Genomic DNA, 16,223 nt, shown 5'->3' on the forward strand with positions numbered 1-16,223 from the left:
AAAAAAAAAAAAAGTAAACGGAGGCAAATTTCTCTATTAAATAGGCAAAGCAAGAAAAAAAAACGAAAAAAGAAAAAAAAGAGTATTCTTGCCTTCGAAAGTGCAGAGTTCACTACTTGCAGGGGCGGCCGGGGCCGGGGCCGGGGCCGGGGCCGGGGCCGGGGCCGGGGCCGGGGGTGGGGCCGGGGCCGGGGGTGGGGTCCCCGCTGCCCCGGGCCGCTCCCGCCGCCGGAGCCCGAATGACTTTGATTGTCGAAGCGTAGGGGTTTTACAGTGAAACCATACGGATACCGAACAGTTTGCGTGAAACCAAAGCAAAATAAATCTCCATTTTCCCCGAACAAACCGTGACTCCAGGGACCTGCCAAATTTTTTCCTTTTTTTTTTTTTGTTTTTATTCTTTTCTCTTTTTTTTTTTTTAAATCCTTTTTTTTTAATTATTTTCCTCTCTTTTTTAATTTAGCCGATGAGGTAGAAACAGAAACGTTATTGCAAAAATGCGATGGGTTTGCTGGGGGCAGGGGAGAGCGAACAAAACCATGCAAGTGCGTGTGTGTGCGTGTGTGTGCGCGGGGACCCCGCGGCGAGCGCGGGGCGCACAGGCCGGCACCTCCGTATTTACAGCCGTCCGGGGCGGCTTCGAGCTCCTTTGCTTTCTTATTTCTTTCATTTGTTTCTTTTTTAAAATTTTTTAAAAGAAGAGAAGCGGGCACCGAGGAGCGAGCGGTGCCGGCCGAGCCGGGAAGGGGCGAGGGGCTGCAACAAAGACCCGCCGGGCTCTCGCTGCCGCTGCCCTGACTCCGGGCACCCCGAAACTCCCCCCGAGGCCTTTCGTTTTGTCTTTTCCTTTTTCTCCAGCTTTTTTTTCCAGTTTTATCTACAAAAGCAGTCTGTACCAGTCATAACAGCGGGGCCGCTTCGCCTGGGGGTGAGGAGCAGGCACCAAACTGTTTGCTTTGCTCTGGGCGGGTTTCCCTTTTAGAGGTTTATTTTTCCTTTTTTATTCCCCCCCCCCCCCCCCCCCCCCAATTTTTGTTTTGAAGAACAAAAAAAAAAAAGCCAACAACCCCAAACCCTGCCCATTTCGGAGGGGCCGGGGGCCAGGACCACGGCGGGCCGGCTGCGGGGACGCCCCCCCCCCACCCTCCCAGCCCCTTCTTCAGTAGGTGGCAGAAAATTTCATCCTTTTCTGCTTCTGTCTCTGATTGCAAAACCAGACCCGCACCACGTTCTTCTTCAAGTCTAACTTCTCGGCGATGGCGGCGATTTTCTCCGAGGAGGGCCGCGGCTGCACGGCGAAATAGGCCTCCAGCGACCGCTTTTCGGGGGCAGCGATGGAGGTGCGCTTGCGTTTCTTGTCGCCCCCCGTATAGATCTCAGGTTTGGTCATTTTCTCCCTCTGGGCCCGCTCGGCCTCCTCCAGCCACGCTTCTAGGATGGGCTTGAGGGCCACCATGTTGTTGTGGGACAAGGTGAGGGACTCAAACCTGCAGATTGTGCTTTGGCTAAGGCAGCCCACCCCCGGGATCTTCAGGTTGGCCAACGCGGAGCCCACGTCCGCCTGGGTCACCCCCAGCTTGATCCTCCGCTGCTTGAACCGCTCGGCGAAGGACTCCAGCTCCCGGGGGTCCGTCTCCGTCTCGGGGCCGGAGATGACAGCGTGGGAAGCGAGGCCGTGGGGGTGGGACATGTTCATAGGCTGGGAATGGTGGGCCATGTGGTTGATGGCCGACATGTGGGAGTGAGGGTGCGAAGGTGTGGAGCCCACGTCCGGGCCCGGCACCCCTCCGAGGGGGAGAGCAGAGTTGAGGTGGTCCAGCAGCTCGCCATCCAGGCCCTGGGAGGGCTGGTGGTGGTGGTGGTGGGGATGGTGCGTGGTCAGCACGGATGGGTGGTGCAGGTGGACGGAGGACGAGGTAGGAGTGCAGGAGACGCTGCTCATGGTGTGGTAGGTGGCATCCGGCTTGAAGGGATGGGTTTTCTGCGATACGATATCCACAGCGGCCAGCGCCTCAGCACCCCGCAGCAAGGTCTCATCAAAGCCCGCAAAAATGTTACCCTGGATCTGAACGGGGGGGGGGAACACAAAAGTGGGAGCAAAAACAAACCAAAAGAGCGGGAGAGGATTAAAAGGAAAGCAGCGTTACGGAGATCCCCCCCTGCCCCTCAGCAGTGCCTGGGACAGGTAGGATGAACCGAGTTCAACCCGTGCCCCCCCGCCCCAATAAAAGGAGCAGGAGCAGGGTGCTGGACCCCGGGCACCCACCCGTCCCTCCGGGGCGACCTCCCCGAAAAAGAGAGCGGCCGCAGAGGGGGACGGAGCCTCTGCTCTGGCACGGCCGGGCTGGGCGGGACGGGAGGGACCCGGGAGGGACCCGCCAGCCCTTCCCCGGCTCCCCCAGCCCCGCTCCCCGCACCCCCGGCGGCGGGGACAGCCCCCAGCCCGGGAGGGGACCCCCAAAAAACCCAAACGAAACCCAAGCCTAGACGGAACCCGTCGGCTGCCGAAGTAAGTTGGGGAGAGCGCGGCGCAGGGCGCTCCGCGGGTGCGGACCCCCAGCCCCCCCCGGGGGCGGCTCACCTGGGGGGCGGGCAGGCAGGCTCTGCGGATGGCTTCGGAGCTGGTGTGCAGGTGGGGGTACTTGGGCTCGTGCAGGATGGGGTGCATGCTGAACGCCTGCTTGCTGTTCATGGACATCATGGTGGGAGAGGAGCGGGGCAGGGGCAGGGGCGCTCCGGGCAGCCCGGCTCCGGGGGCGCGGTATTGTCTGGCTCCGCCGCCCGGCATCAATGGCATTATAGCCCGGCCCCCCCGCCCCCCCGCCCGCTCATTGGATGGGTTTCGGGAGGCACCGCCCACCGCCCGCCCCCGGGCGGTGAGCTCACACCCCCCCCCGGTGTACCCCCCCCAACCGGGGCTTCACCCCCCCCACCCCGCTTGTACCCCCCAAAAAACCGGGGCTCCCCCCCCCCGCCCCGGCACTGCGCAGCCCCGGGGGTCCCCGCCGCGTCCCCGCTCTCCCGGTGCCCCCCTCGCGGGGACGGGGTGCGGGGGTCCCTCCGGCCCCCCCAGCCCCCCCCGGCGGCGCCGGGCCCCGCTCCCGCCCCGGGACGCGGCCGTCGAGCAGCGCCGCGGCTCGGCCCGGCTGCAGCCCCCTGCCCGGCTCTGCCCGGCCCCTGCCCGGCCCCTGCCGAGCCCTGCCCGGCCCCTGCCCGGCCCCTGCCCGGCTCTGCCCACCCTGCCGAGCCCTGCCCGGCCCCTGCCCGGCTCTGCCCGGCCCCTGCCCGGCCCCTGCCCGGCCCCTGCCCGGCTCTGCCCACCCTGCCGAGCCCTGCCCGGCTCTGCCCGGCCCCTGCCCGGCCCCTGCCCGCCGCTTTCCCCCGGGGGGATCTGGGGAGCGGAGCCGATCCGAGCCTGGGGGTGAACAGGCACCTTCCCGGCCCCGCTTCTCGCTTTCTGAAGGGAAAAAGTACATTGGGTTAAAAACCCTAAGAACAACGAAATAAGGAATAGTTTCACCAACTTTATTTTTGCCCTGTTTCGATGAAGCTACCTGGCTCGATTACCCAAATCCTCCTGCCAACGCAGTGTCCCATGGGCTCCGTGTCTGTCTGTCTGTCTCTCTGCAACCTCTCCAGCCCATCGCTGCCTGTCTCTGCCCGACAGCCTTTCTGCCTCCGCACTCGCCCACCCACACGAATTTCCACGCTGCCCGTGGCGTTTCCCTCCCTCCCCTCCCTGCCCGCCACCAAGCCCGGGTCCCGTCGCTGCAAAACCAGAAGTGTCGAGGTGAAGTTTCGTGGTTGCCTGCTGCATTGGGGGGGCTTCACAGCCCCCCGGCTGCTCCCAGCCCTGCCAAAGGCGGGCGAGAAGCGCGACAGGCGGCAGCACCGTCAGCCCAGGGCAGGGGGGCTGGTGGAGGGGGAACCCCAGCACCTGCAGGAGCGGGGGCCGGCGGCCAGGGGGTTGCTGGAGGATAGGAGGGTGCTTGGTCATGCTCAGAGCCAATGCCTTCTCAAGGGAACAGCGGGTGTTTATCCAGCCAGGAAAATCCAGCCCCAGCGATGCGTGTAAGGATGATTTTCTGTGGTGGAGGTGTTTCAGGAGTCAGGGTTAGCATCAGTTTGCCTGGTCCCTCTCCCACTCACCCTCTTCTCTGCAGCACCCGCACACGGCATCCTCGGAGACGTCCCTTCCGACGGGGATCCTGCCGGGCACCTTGGGTCTGACAGGGACAGCGAGTGTCACACGGAAAGGAAAACCCTGACCCAATCGCAGCCTTACCTGAGAGGCTGAAGTGTCCCCAAAAGATGGTTCTTTGGGTCTGGCCATGCATGGGGAAAGGTCAGATCCAGCGACAGGAGGCTTTGAAAGCAGCCATCACCATCTGTGTTGCTGCCCAGATTCAGGCACAGCCACCAGTGATGCTTCTGCGGCGAGAAGGTCTCTCGACCAGAGCCGGGCAGCACATCGCTTGTGCAGAGGGCTGGAGGAGAGGCCACGGGGGGCTGAATCCCGACTCGGGAATCATCTGCTTGGGGGGAGAACTGCGTCAGCACCGTGGTGCTGCCAGGAGAGCCCCGTCCCCGGGGGGCTGAGAGATGGGAGAGGGTCAACGGGCAGTCCCTGCACACCAGGGTCCAGGCAGACCTTCCTGCTCATGAAACATGTGCCGGGGCCACCGGCCCAGCAGCGTGGCCTGCCGACGTGCTGACGGCGCTCTGGCTATCCGCAGGCAGGAGCGGGCAGGAGCGCTGAGGCTTTTCCCCTTCTGCTTTCTATCAGCAGAGCTCTCTGAGTCACGGTCTCCCCGCTGCTGCTTGCGGAGAGATTGCAGCATCAGGTGATGGGCCGAGGAGAGCGGCTGCCAGGGAGCTTCCCTGGAAGCTTTCTGTACAGCCGAGACGCGGGCAGAATCATGGCAAAGGGGAATTGTCCCTGCGGGGCGCTCTGCAGCGGGCCGGGCACTTTCCCTCCCCTTCAGCTGACAGCCCCTGGATTTGTTACCTCTCTCATGACAGCCAGAAGCTTTTGTCAGGGTATTTCATAATTTCTTTTGCTGGGATCTTCTTGGTGACCCCCCCCTATCTTCTTTCTCCTCACTCTCTGCATTTCAGCAGCTCAGAGAAGGAAGGTTGGAGAGAGCAGTTCAGTTCCTAGCCCTGGATTTAACTCTCCCCAAGGAAGGAAACCTTGCCCCAGGCTGCATTTTGCTGCAGGGAACTGGCTCCAGGCTCTGTCCCAGGACGTGCCGGGGAGGCTGGGGACTCTGCACATCACTCACAGAGTCAGCTGGAGCAGGGGGAAACCAGATGAGAGCCTCCTCTTTGAGGGGCTCAGCAGCTGGTTTTCCACACCTCCAGGAAGCTCAGGAGCTGAATGAACCCAGACCCCGAGGACAGCACAAGGAAGCACAGAAATACCTTCTCCAGTGCACGAAGCCATTTCTGGTCTCATTTTCCACACTTGTGACCAGTGAAACGATTGCTGGAGCAGCAGAATTGTCCCAGACCAGCCCAAAGACCCAACTAGCCTTGGGTCTTGGGTGTTCATCGAGGAAAATTAGATAAGAAACAGATTGCTTTATCTTGGCAACGAACTTTTTGAGCAAGAGATACTCAGGGTCGGATCCCTGAACGCACCTCTGCACACACGAGCACTGGCACTGAAGCACAGACACACGGGCACGCAGAAGGAGGGCCACCACGGGGCACCACGGTGACGGCAGGAACCCCCTCCCAGCTCTCTTCCATGGATGAACCTGTCCTCCTACCAGCTCCTGCCTGGATTTGTCGGCTGGCCCCAGCAGGAAGAGCACAGGTGCCCTCCATATCAACCATCCCAAAGCCTCTGGGTATATTCAGGAGTTATCAGGTTCCTCCTGGCTTGGGAAAACCAGGTGTCTTGCACCCAGGAGGTGCAAAAACATAGCGAAGCACCAGATAAGAAGGAAAGTTTCTACAGCAGCGGTAGTAGCTAACATCTAAACTACTTCCACAGCAATGGTGTGCTGCTTGTTTCTTTACCCCTTGGCACTTCTTAATCTTGATAATGTACTTTGCAAGGAATGGGCCAAACTTTCAGGGGATTGCCAGCGCTCAGCTACGGCTTTCTTGAGTGACGTGGGGCAGCTCTGCAATGCTCACTGTTGTCTCTTCATGTATATTCTGGATTTCCTCCCTAATCACTCCATAAATGCACTCATCCAGACTCCCCTCTCCTATCCATCCCTATCAGTAACTCCTGTGAAGCAGGCGGTATGTCACCAGAATCAGGATGAAAAAGAGGAGAGTTGGGCTCTCTCCTATTAACATCGAATAAAAACACTGAATAAAGAGCCTCATCATCTGAATCCTTTGAAAACAAACTCCTTCTGGGGGGAGCCCAGCTTCCACGCCACGAGCTGGCACCCCAGCCTGGTGGGTGGCTTCAGGAATCCTTTCTGAGATCAATCCCTGCACAGAAATGAAAAGCCAGAAAGCTCTTCACGTTATCGTTGCTCCTTGTGACGGTCAGGTGTTGTGGTTATCTGCCGTGGCACGGAAAATTAGCAAAAGGGGCCAGGGATATTGTGGGTATCGTGACATCTACGGCCAGTGCATCAGATGCTCTCGTCCGTCGTTCCCACTGGAACCCAGTCTTGGAGACTCTCTCCAGCAAGGTCTGTGTTCAAGAAACTCCATCTCGCTGTCACTTTTTGAAGATGACCCATGGTTTTTCTGTCTGGCTTCCTCTCTCTAACCAATAAAACCTTGCAACGCTCCGCCTAATCCCCACGTTTTCAATCAAAGGACAACTCAATGCAGACTTTTTAGAGGATTGTCCTGCCTGCCATGTGGTTTGGTGCCTCAGGCAGTTGCCTCCAGACTCCAGCTGTTTTTATTACCTAAGTGGGTTTGATTGCTCCTTCATTTGTGCCTGAATGAGAGCCTTTGGCACCCTCGTGGGCTTTAATGGGGTCTGTGTGTTCTAGCTACCAATTAAACCTGCTGGCAGCGATTAACAGCTTCCAGCATAACACTAACACAGAGCAGAGGGGACATGGCTTTCCAGGTCTCCGGGAGAGGATCCAGTGGAAAAGGGATGCGACTTTCTGCAGAAGGATGGAGCACAGGGCCCCTTCCCGAGCAGACAGCTGTGGTGGCTGGAAATGGCTCTGTCCCCAGGTGACCGCTGCCACTTTCTTCTCATCAGCGGAGGCCTGGCTCAGCCACCCCAGGCCCGCGCTGTGCGAGCTCAGGCACGTGTTCCAGCAGCGGGCTGGCAAAGGCGACGATGCCGGTGGGCAGCCGAGGGTGGGTGTCACCCCAAAGTGTGGGTAGAGATGTTAGGGGACGGCTACCTGCCCGTACGGACCGACTGGCAGGACAGCTCCTGCAAAACGTTGTGTGGGGTGATGTAGAGACCAGGAAAGCAGTGCCTGGAGGGTATCCCCCCGCTGGTCAGTGTGACAGGTAAGGGGACCCTTCTCCCCCCTCCCCTTTCCTTGTGGTCCTTCCCAGCACCTGAGCAGGTGGAAGTAGCCAAAAATGGTGAATTTCCAGTGCACTGGAAATTTTAGGCTTACACTTCGTTTCGGCCCCAAATAGCCACTAGTTCTCGCTACCGGCAGCCGTCCCAGTCCCTGCCTGCGGCTCTGCCTGGCCTCTGGCAGCATCCTCGCTGTCCCAGGCTCCTGTTAGCACATCTCCTCGGCCCTGCTCGGCCACTTGGCAGCTCTGAGAGCACCCGCCGCCATCTGTGGAAACCCCGGGGAAGATCCAGCCATCAAAATTAAGATGTTTGGGGATTAAATGCTTCAGTCTCATTGGAATTGACATTTTCTGACGAAAATTGGTTTTGTCAGAAAATGCGTAAGCGGCTCTACCTGCCAGAGGTCCGTACACTCTGATCGGGTGATGGCTGAAATTGCCTGCTTGAGTGCAGGAACGGAAAATCAAGCCCCAAGCACTTTTTAGCTAAACTAAACTCTATAAGTTGTCTCTCACTTCTGAGAGAGGCCCATGGCATTGAGAACATTTCGCCTGCATAGGGTACTTGGGCTGATTTAAACTTGGCGTGAGATCAAAAACTTGGTTGCAGCACGCTGAAGTGATACCCCACGCGACTCTGTGGCAAACTGGTGCTACAGAAGACGCGAGGGAACCCAAATCCTGTGCTGGAATTACAAAAAGGCATCAAGTCATGGTTCAAAATATCAAAATGCCTGTTTTTCTAGAAGCTGGGAGAGGAATACAGAAATAGCTGCTGCTGATGATGAGAGCTCTTCCTTAGCCTGAATAGCACAGCGTACTTTAATGCACAGGTCTAGCACTTTAGGTGTAAGAGAAAGGCTATCCGTGCAGGCCAGTGCTGCAAGCCAGCTTGTAAAAATCCTTATTAAAACCCCGCTGAGCCTAATCATGAAAGATAGCTTTTAATTAAAAAGTGCAACCATTCAGCCAACTTTTATAGGAGATTGCTACGACCCCAGGAGATGCCAACCAGCAATAGACTAAACTCCTTCCGGAGGGAGGGATGTTTCCCATCCCTTGTTAGCTGGCAGGGAACATCTCTGACTGTTTTAAATGGGCAGCTTCACAAGTTTCCTGAGTGTGGTTTCTTCCATTAGGAAATGGGAATCTTTTAACAGCTCACCCAGGCAGCAAAATTCCTCCACTCCATCTATTGCATTAGGAGCCCGGAGTCCATGCTGCTCAACTCCGCGGAGCAGGAGAGAGAGCAAGCGAAAAGAAAATCCAGATGGGGCAAAGTGTAGCTCGACTTTTTAATACTAAATTATTTACAGTAAGTAAAATCGTGTGTGTCAATTGTGAAAAGAGTCCAATTTGTTTGATTTACATTGCAGGGGGGTGCCCTAGGGTAGGGGGTGTTTAACTATCTCCTCTAATGTAATTGCCTATGGCAGCCCGTTAAATATTTGATAGGCTGCCTGAGCAAAGTAAGGAACTTCGTCTGATACGCTCCTGCAACCCTTTCAGTGTATCAAATGTATTTGCAGCCAGAGAGTACCTGAGCCCTTTCTATTGTGTAACTGGTGCTAAGCACGCTCGTTTTAAGCCCACGCAGACTGCAAAGGGCATGTTTTAGCCCACTTCTAGGGTGCATTTGCGTTCTGTGGGAACGTGTGCTTTCCATGGGAAAATAGGGGCTCTTCCCCTGTACCAACAGTTTTATTTTACATAAGAAGCCCAAGTTTCTCTTTCCATGCCTCAGAGGGAGCATTTTCCTCAGCTGTCCAGCAGGAAAAGCAGTTTTTGCTATTGCCAAGGCTGTGCCCATGGCTTGGAGGTGTTGGCCCCCCGGCAGCTCCCTGCCCTAGGTCACGGTGGCTGTGCAAAGGTGCCCTTCAGCCACAGGAGGGTCTGGCCTTGGCTCAAACCTTGGCTGCAGGATAGCGAGCGGGATGGGGACACGCGGGATGCGGGAAGGACAGCAGAGGGGCCTGCGGGCATCAGCAGCAGAGATGGACTGCAAAAAATCCAAGGGTCCCAGCTTGTGCAGCCCAGGCGCAAACCAGCCTCTTACGGCTTTTGCATTATTAGTGTGGCGAGATGGACAAACTCAGCGACCTGGGTATGACCGAGGTGTGTGAGGAGAGGCATAAGAGGTCTTACATACACTTCTCCTTGACTGTCCCCCATGGGACAGACATTCTGGGTCCCTCCTCCCCGCCACAGCCACATCCAGCCCTGGTCCCTACACGCAGCAGTGCAGCCCAGCCGGAAAACTGATCCGAAGATCAGTGGTTGACACTGCACGGCTCCTGGCTATTTCTACTCCAGCTTTTGCCGCTACAGCTCTGTTCCCAAGAAGACAACAGTCACTTAGCCCAAGCAAAGAGGAGAACAGCAAAGTGGTTGAGTAATCTGCCCCTGGGAGATGCTCAGCTGGTTACAAAGCCTTTTTCCTGACTTGGGGATCTGCCCCAGCTCACATTGTTCCCTTTGTACAGTTCAGCAGCTCAGTTTGGTTGGAAAATGAAGAGCAAACATGTGCAAGTCTTCCCTGGTTGTAAAAGGACCTCTCTTTTAAGGGACTCCACTGCCACAGGAGATGGATCCTGCTGCCTGATGAAATGCTGAAGGAGCAGGCAAAGCCACCTCACATGATCCCCTTCGAGGACCATTTTGGTTCGGGGGATATTCACACTCTTTTCCTCATTCATGTGTATTTGTAGCACAATTGCTTTGGCAGAGCCACTGGGAAGGAGCTGTAGAGCATCTCTTCCTCTGCAGTATGCTGCTGTCTCAGGTACACTTGCTCTGCTGGCAAAATCCAGGAGATGACTGAGATTTGCCTGCTCTCCCCCCATCCCGGAGCAGGGAGCTGGTTCTGTGACACCTGCGTTGCAAACAGCTGGAGCACCGGCCAGCTGGGGAGCCTGGCTCCCACCATCTCCCTTCTGTTTTCTAAGCAAGTGTCCTCCCTGAGTGACCGTCAGAAAGCAGTTCAACAGCCCAGCATGTCAACCAGGACCTTCAAGTACTGGCCCCCTTCCTGAAGTCACTGCTGAGAAATCGCAGCAAAGACTTCAAAACATTACCTCCACGAAATATCATGAAATTAGGAGCTGAAAAAAAGAGATGCAGTGGCCAAGAAGACGCTACCAAAGATGCGACAAGTCCCACGTAGCAACCAGGAAGACTCCTCTAGCAGTAAAGAGGCAAACGAGCATTTATATCCAGCTTGGGAAGCTTCTCCATTTTTTCCTGGCCAGTCTGACCTGGATAGCACAGATGAAGTGACGCCCTGATGCTCCTCTACCAAGACAAGCCACTGATTGAAGCATTTCTGGTCATGTCCTTGAATCTGCCAACTGGGCTGTCCTCGTGACTGTGGTTTTTGGGGAATTCAGTGCTGCTCGTGGGGAACCCAGCGTGAGCACAGTTAACTACATCGAGGTCAACAAAGAGCAACTAAGACCCACAATAACTGACCCAGGTCCTGAGACAAACGAAGAATACAGTAGGTATCATTGCTTTCCTAAAAAAAAAAAAATATGCTAGTACTACTTTACTTGCACACGCACCACAAGTGATTCACACACCACGTGTCCGGGCAGCTCCGGTTGTAACACCTGCTCTACCCAGGTACAGGGACAAAAGGCAGATATTGGCACACAGGGTTTGGTGGTCGCTGGGGGATGCCGATGAAGAAAAAGAGGTGGTTGACCTCCTCCTTCAGCCAAAGAAGAAAGAGCTCCCAGGAGACAGTCCGCAATGGCTGTCATAGCTATTTGGTTGCAAAAGGAGGAGGGAAAGGGGAAAGGTGAATTCATAAACTCTGCCGCATTCGACTTTCTTCCACAAGGAATAAAGCACTTCTCTCCTTCCTCTCCCAGCTGGGAGGAAACCCCAGGTCGCTGCTTTGGCCAGCTCCGCTAGAGCTGTCCGGCACCACCGGCTGCCTTGACAAGCAGAGGATTAACTGCCTCCGTGCCCCCCTGAAAGGACAGACCTTTCCAGGGACCGTGCTGCCACCAAGGCCTCAAACACCTCTGGCATAGGGACAAGGTTTTGTTGCTCAAATAAGGCTGGGAGAAAGCCCCTGTTCCTCTCTGGGCAACCTTGCCAGTCCCTAGGAATTCCTAGAGGGTAGGAAATATCACATCACCCGCCTGGGGTGGTAAATATTTAACAAGGGGAACACTCCCTTCCTTTCTCCCTCCCCTCTTCATACATATTCAACTCCTGCATCTCCTTCAGCTGGCAGCACTGCCCCTCTCCCTCTCCTGCTCTCCTCCATTGCCCTGCCATGACAGCGCAGCAAAGCCCTGCGGCACCACGGAGACTCACGGGCGATGGGGAATTGATGGAGGTGGACACAGATCAGGCACAGCGAGAGCTTGGTAGGAGTGAAGAGCGTTAAATGTACCTGTGAAGGGTGCTTGGTCCAGAGGTAGAAAAATGTGGAACAGCCTGTGTCCCCACTGCTGGACACCCTTGACTTGTGCCGGCTGCTTTCTGGGACTTGCGCTACGCCCCGAGCGCACCCCCAGTTTGCTGTGGCAGGGTACCAGTTGCTCCAGGTCCAACCACACCAGGGAGTGCCCTGATAGTGCCAGATGCTGCCAAGAGAGTTTCAGCACCCAGGAGGGCTGTTCCCCAGCACTCTTCCACTTACCAGCGCGGCCAGGCACACAGCCCTGCTCTGAGATGTACCTCTCGGATGGCTATCAAGTGAGGGAGGTGGGGCAAGGTGGAGCTGTGTTTCTTTCTGGAAAAGGAGGTCCGGGTCATGTCCCAGGAGGGGTCTGCAGGTCCTCTGCCCTTTGAAGGGGTATGGAGTCCCACATTTGGAAGAGATACGTGGAGGTCTCCCATCCAACACCTTGTTTGAAGCAGGGCCAGTTAGAGCAGGTTGCTCAGGGCTAGCGAGGTTTGAACGTCTCCAAGGATGGAGATACCGTAGTCTCTCTGGGCCCCTGTTGAGTGAGCAGGGAGAGGCTGTCAAGGATCTTAATCTACAAATGCAACCAGAACTTGCCTGGGGGTGTTGCCTCTGCCTGATTTAGCATGCAAACACGGCAGGGCTGTGGATGAAGGGAACTGGGCTCAGATGGCACCAGCGGCCGGGCGGAGAGGAGCAAGCGGGACCCACACCAAACTCCACCTTGGTCCCTGTGAACCTGCTGGGGTTTCCCAGAGGGTTTCTCAGGGTGGTGGCTGCTGTGGCTGGGAGGCAGGGGCAGCTGGTCAGGATGGGGCGGAGCGGGTATGGAAGACCACTGGCTGAGGAGCAAGAGGAGAGACCTGCTGGGCTCCTGGGATGCAGAGGGAGGTTTTGCACAGCGTGGACATGCAGGAATCCAGGCTGATGCTCCCAGGCCCCTGGGGGCTCCCAGCCTGCTCCGGCACATACACGCCTGCCGACACGGAGGCTCTCTGTGGTTCTCTATCCCTTGCTGCTCGCTCCAGCTCTTACAGAAACCAGCTCTATTAATATCCCCATCTCTTCCTCTCGGCCCATTATTCTCCTGATGGCCCAAATTTCCAGTTAGCTCCTCTCCAAATTTAAACGATTGCTTCCCCCTCTTCTCTCAACGCCCCCCCCCCACCTTTCCCAGAGATGATGTCACTGATGACCTATATTCTCCTTCCTCTTAAATGGCTGGCGCCGGGGCTATTAGATCCCTGCTGCTGGGCTGTGATTGGCTGACAGCCAGTCCCAACCTCACAAGTAACCACGGCCATTCACCAGGAGCGGGGAAACTCCAGCATTGCCAGCAGGGTTGGAGAAAGGGAGAGGAAGGAAGGATGGAGCTGGCTGGAGCCTACTCCCACCCAGGGGGGATGTTACCAGGGAAGGGAGGAAGAGGAGCCGTAAAATAGTTAACAGCTTTGACCGGATGAAAGCAGTCATGGAAGCTGTGGAAAGCATCTTCCCTGTCTTACCTGCTGTCAGGGTCTGCCAGGACCTGGTGGCTGAGACCCCATGGACTGCTGGTGGGATTGCTTCTCCTCTGATCCATCTTGCAGCCCCATGGCTCCTAAAGCACTGCAGACACCGATGGAACCAGCATTGCCACATGTGTCTGCACACCTCAAAGCCCATACAGCCCAGAAGTGCCATTTTGAACAGCCCCTTGTGTGCCTGGAGGGCTCAAGTGTGTTGTATTTCTTTGTAAGCCAAAGCACCATATCAAAAGCCAGCATGTTTCTGTGCAGAGACAAACTCTTTACGTTCTTTTTTGTGCTGTGATTCGGTGGAGAATCTCATCCCACGTCTGAGCAGGCAGCGCTCCCCCGGTACCAAGTCACTAGTCAGCGGAGAGGCCAAAGCTCAACCAGTCTATGGAAGAGAAGTCCATGAACAGCTGGAAAGAGACCTTCCAGATGGTGGGAGGAAACAGGACAATGCCCCCTCCGCTGTCCACCACTCTGGTCAAGGCATCCCATTTCTAAAGCCTTCCTAAGAGTCACCTCTGGCTCTTCTCAGTAGACAACAGGGCTTCAGTGTCCCATTTAGTCCCAGGCTGGGGAAGAGCTGCCATGAGCCAATGCCTTTGTTACCAGCTGGTGCTGATCAGCTCAAGACCACATTCCTAAGAAAGGAGAGAGGGAGAGGAAGGGGAAGGGAGATAATGAGTAGAGGTAGGAACAGAGGTCCCTTCCTTTCCTCTAGCCTTGGGCATCACTACCATTTCTACTTGGTGGCCCCGTTCTTTCATCTCTTCAGCCTACTGCTAATCCCTGGTCTCATGAGTCCAACCCAGGTCCTTCTAGAGCACGGATCCCCAGGCAGCTCTGCCCATGCAACCCCAGCATCCCACACCCCTCATGCCATAAACCCACCTCATCCTGACCAACTCCCACAGCTGGCAGGACGCTTACTGGAAAGGCCCAGTCATGCAGGAAAGGCATCCCAAAGGCCAGCTGTGAGATTCTGCTTCTCCCAAACAAGTCACGTTTGACTAAGAGGTGAGTTTTTGGCTGGATGATCCAACGTCTAGCTGCAATGGCACCTCCGTGGCACCTGGCCACAGGGGTCCCGCTGCTCACGAGCCCTAGCCACAGGGGACAAAGATGCAGACTCTCTCCTCATCCAAAGGAGATTCCTTCTGGTCCTCACCTTGGTTTATTCAGCAAAGGGAGTTCTCTAGAAATTAATGCAGTTAGCATTTCCAGCAAGAGGGAGAGGGGGAAAGAAAAGAACAAGAAAGAAATGACAAGGAAAAAGAAAGAAAGAAAGAACAGGGAGAAAATGAGGAGAGGAAGAGAGGAAAAATAAGGAAGGAAAGAGAGAGTCTTGGTTTTCTGAGTTAGAAGCAAAATTATCTTGATTTCCATTTGAATTATTCATGTTTGCCACGGGCCATGTATTCCTGAGCTTGGGTGTCAAGTGTTTATTGAATATATCTCTTGACAGGGCACTTGTGTGATATTCAGCCATTGCCAGAGTGTTAAAAAAACACACACAACAAATGTAAAAGGAGGAAAAAAAAAAATAGGAAACGCTGAAATGACGGCTTCCTCCACCTCAGTTTGAGAATAATTGGTCCAAATGAAGCCCCTTTCCTTTCAATAAAGTCTCCCCCTGCCCCCTCCCCTACACGGGGAACCAGCTGGGAGCCCAGCATGGGTAGCTGGGGCGTTGTCCTTACACCTAGAGGGAGAAGCTCTGCGATCGTCCTAGAAGATGAGCCTGGCAGGTGCTGGAGGAACTGGGACCTTTTTTATCTCCTCAGCTTTTGCCAGGACACGAAGACGTGATCCTGAAGACTAGAGATGTCCCATCCCAGCGTTTCCACCTCAGAGGGAATCTCGGTTATGCTGTAAGCCAGGCAGTCCAGGGTTGGTTCCTGGATGTCTTGGACCACTCACCTCCGCCTCACATGGCGTGGCAGCACCAGCTAGTGAGTTTAAGGGTATATCACATGTACTCAGGTATAGGGATTCACTGCAGCCCAGACAGTGGTGGAGCAAGGATGGAGGTGGTGAAACACCAGATCACCCTTCCCGGGTTAAGCCACTTGAGCAACAAGGGAGAAGCCCCAGCCTCCCTGGTCCTTGGTCCTGGGGGACAGGAAGGGACAGGAGAGACAGAAGCTGGAAGAAGGACATCTCCTCTGCCTGGGGGAACCCAGCCCTGGCCAGGCAGATGAAGCCATTACCAGTGGCCAGGTGGAAGGCTGCAGTAGCTCTGGAAACAGAAGGAATAATGAGTCCCTCCATCAAAGGTGGTGTTGGCAATGTACTGAGTGTAGGATAGAAAGAGACACCAGAGCCAAATCTGGTTTCAGGGCAATGAGTGGGGAAAGATTTGGTCTTTGTCCTGGACGATAAAATTACAAGTTCTTTGGAGGATTCAGGGAAAAGCTCATACCTTCCGACCCCAGCACTCACACAGACCTTACTCCTCACGCATTTCTTGAAGGCAGTGTTGGAGGGGACCTAGGGTGGCGACATCCTTCCCCAACACCTCCTCAGACCAGGTGTATCTCCTAGGGATGGCTCATAAGCACCTGGTGGCTGAATGGCGTTGGCTGTAACAACAAAAAACAGGCATGGCAACTGTGAGCAGGAACCTTACTGTGTCACCCTGGGAAACCCTATGAACTCCTTGTCATAGGAGTGGGACAGACAAGCACTCAGGGCTTCACAGTATTTGCTTCTTCAGACCCAGAGACAGGAGGTAAGGGTGGTGTCAGTGCCCAGCAGACCCCCCATGGACCTCCCAAGGGATGAGGTGGGCAGGGAGCAGCAGGATACAGGCGGAG

General features: G+C 55.8%; 1 protein-coding gene across 1 annotated transcript; it reads right to left on the bottom strand.

Annotated features, from left to right (window-relative positions):
- Window positions 1-1,159: 1,159 nt before the first annotated feature.
- LOC309595695 (brain-specific homeobox/POU domain protein 3) lies at window positions 1,160-2,701 on the bottom strand (the record flags this gene model as incomplete). The annotated part of the gene is made up of 2 exons (XM_082322954.1): window positions 1,160-2,065; window positions 2,582-2,701. The coding sequence occupies 2 exons, from the start codon at window positions 2,699-2,701 to the stop codon at window positions 1,160-1,162; spliced, it is 1,026 nt and encodes a 341-aa protein (XP_082179080.1).
- Window positions 2,702-16,223: the final 13,522 nt, after the last annotated feature.

This window comes from Platalea leucorodia, assembly GCF_965183815.1.
Source record: "Platalea leucorodia genome assembly, chromosome: 10".
NCBI classification, from domain to species: domain Eukaryota; kingdom Metazoa; phylum Chordata; class Aves; order Pelecaniformes; family Threskiornithidae; genus Platalea; species Platalea leucorodia.